The 1,521-nt window shown below is 44.4% G+C and overlaps 1 protein-coding gene across 1 annotated transcript; it reads right to left on the reverse strand.

The window, feature by feature from the left end:
- Positions 1-109: 109 nt before the first annotated feature.
- On the reverse strand, positions 110-546 carry LOC116889835 (elongin-B-like). The gene has a single exon (XM_032890670.1). It carries the CDS (start codon positions 526-528, stop codon positions 172-174), a length of 357 nt encoding a protein of 118 aa, XP_032746561.1. The 5' UTR covers positions 529-546; the 3' UTR covers positions 110-171.
- Positions 547-1,521: the final 975 nt, after the last annotated feature.

The raw sequence follows: 1,521 nt of genomic DNA on the forward strand, positions 1-1,521 counted from the left end.
GTACTCTAAGTGGATCCAGGGACTAATTTTTCTCGATCTAAGTTTCGATCCATGCATGAAAATCCCCATGTGATTCTTGTAATCTCTGTACTCTCATTTTTATTTTTTGTTTAGACAGCCAAATCTTTTTTTATTGGGGGAATGGGTTTCTAGGGGGTAGGCCTGGGGCCCTCACTGCACAGCTTGTTCATTGGCACTGCCTCCAGAATCCTGGGGCTTCATCACATCTGGAAGCTCCGGAGGGCTGGAGAAGGGTTCAATACGCAGCGCTTCAACGGTGTCATATGCTTGAAAGGCCAGGCCCACTGTGGCTGGGGCCTGTGGCCTTGCTGTCTGACTGGTGAAGCCACATTCGCCCAGAGTTTTTCCATCATAGAGGAGCTGGTCGTCCTTGTACAGCCGCTGCTCCTCTGGCGGCCGCTTGAGGATGCCCTCGACGATGCACTTCAGTTCGAACACAGTGCTCGACTCCTTGGCGTCAGTAAAGATGGTGGTCTTGTGGCGCCGGATCATGAGAAACACGTCCATCCCGGCGGCTGCTTCTGGCTCGACCCTCTGTACTCTCCTTTAAACAAACTTAAACATCTATCAATTCTAATACCAAAAACCAATTTAAAATTGAGGACATTAGACGAAATGTATCCATCTGTTCAGCTCTCTACCCAGAGCCACAGGTGTTTAATTAACCTTCATATCTTCCACAATATATGTCTGTATCCACTCTGACCAGAGTTAAAGGTATTTATCACAACTCTCTACTTGGAGTTAGTGAACAATTTTTCCCTATCTAAGTACAAACCATGGTGAAAATCCCCACGTGTTTCGATTGATGTCTTTACTCTCTTCTTTGTAAAAATGAACTTATTCACCTGTTAATAAAATGGTCCTTACCAAGCAGCTTGTCTAACTAGGATTTCAACCCAAAATTCCTGTGGAGCCCACGTTAAAAAATATGAGTCTCATGAAAGTTTTTAGAAACAACGCTCTTTAAAGAGCAGCTTTAAATCTCTAACTCTATGACTGCCATTACTTATCACACAGCGGGGAATCTACAGCCTGCCAGCCCAGGCTGCTTCTCTGTTTGTTTGTTTAAATTCCTAATATTGAGATATCACATGGCTTAACAACATGGCACTGCCCTCCTCTTTATTTTTTTCTTCTTTTTATTTTATTTTAATTTATTTTTTTTGGGTTTTTTATTATTATTATTATTTTTTTTATTAACTTGAGTATTTCTTATGTACATTTGGCAAACATCCCCTTCCCTCCCCCCCCTTCCTTATGGGTGTTCCCCTCCCCACCCTCCCCCCATTGCCACCCTCCCCCCGACAGTCTAGTTCACTGGGGGGTTCAGTCTTAGCAGGACCCAGGGCTTCTCCTTCCACTGGTGCTCTTACTAGGATATTCATTGCTACCTATGAGGTCAGAGTCCAGGGTCAGTCCATGTATAGTCTTTAGGTAGTGGCTTAGTCCCTGGAAGCTCTGGTTGCTTGGCATTGTTGTACATATGGGGTCTCAAGC

The sequence above is a fragment of the Rattus rattus genome, unplaced genomic scaffold (assembly GCF_011064425.1).
Source record: "Rattus rattus isolate New Zealand unplaced genomic scaffold, Rrattus_CSIRO_v1 flattened_line_240529, whole genome shotgun sequence".
Lineage (NCBI taxonomy): Eukaryota > Metazoa > Chordata > Mammalia > Rodentia > Muridae > Rattus > Rattus rattus.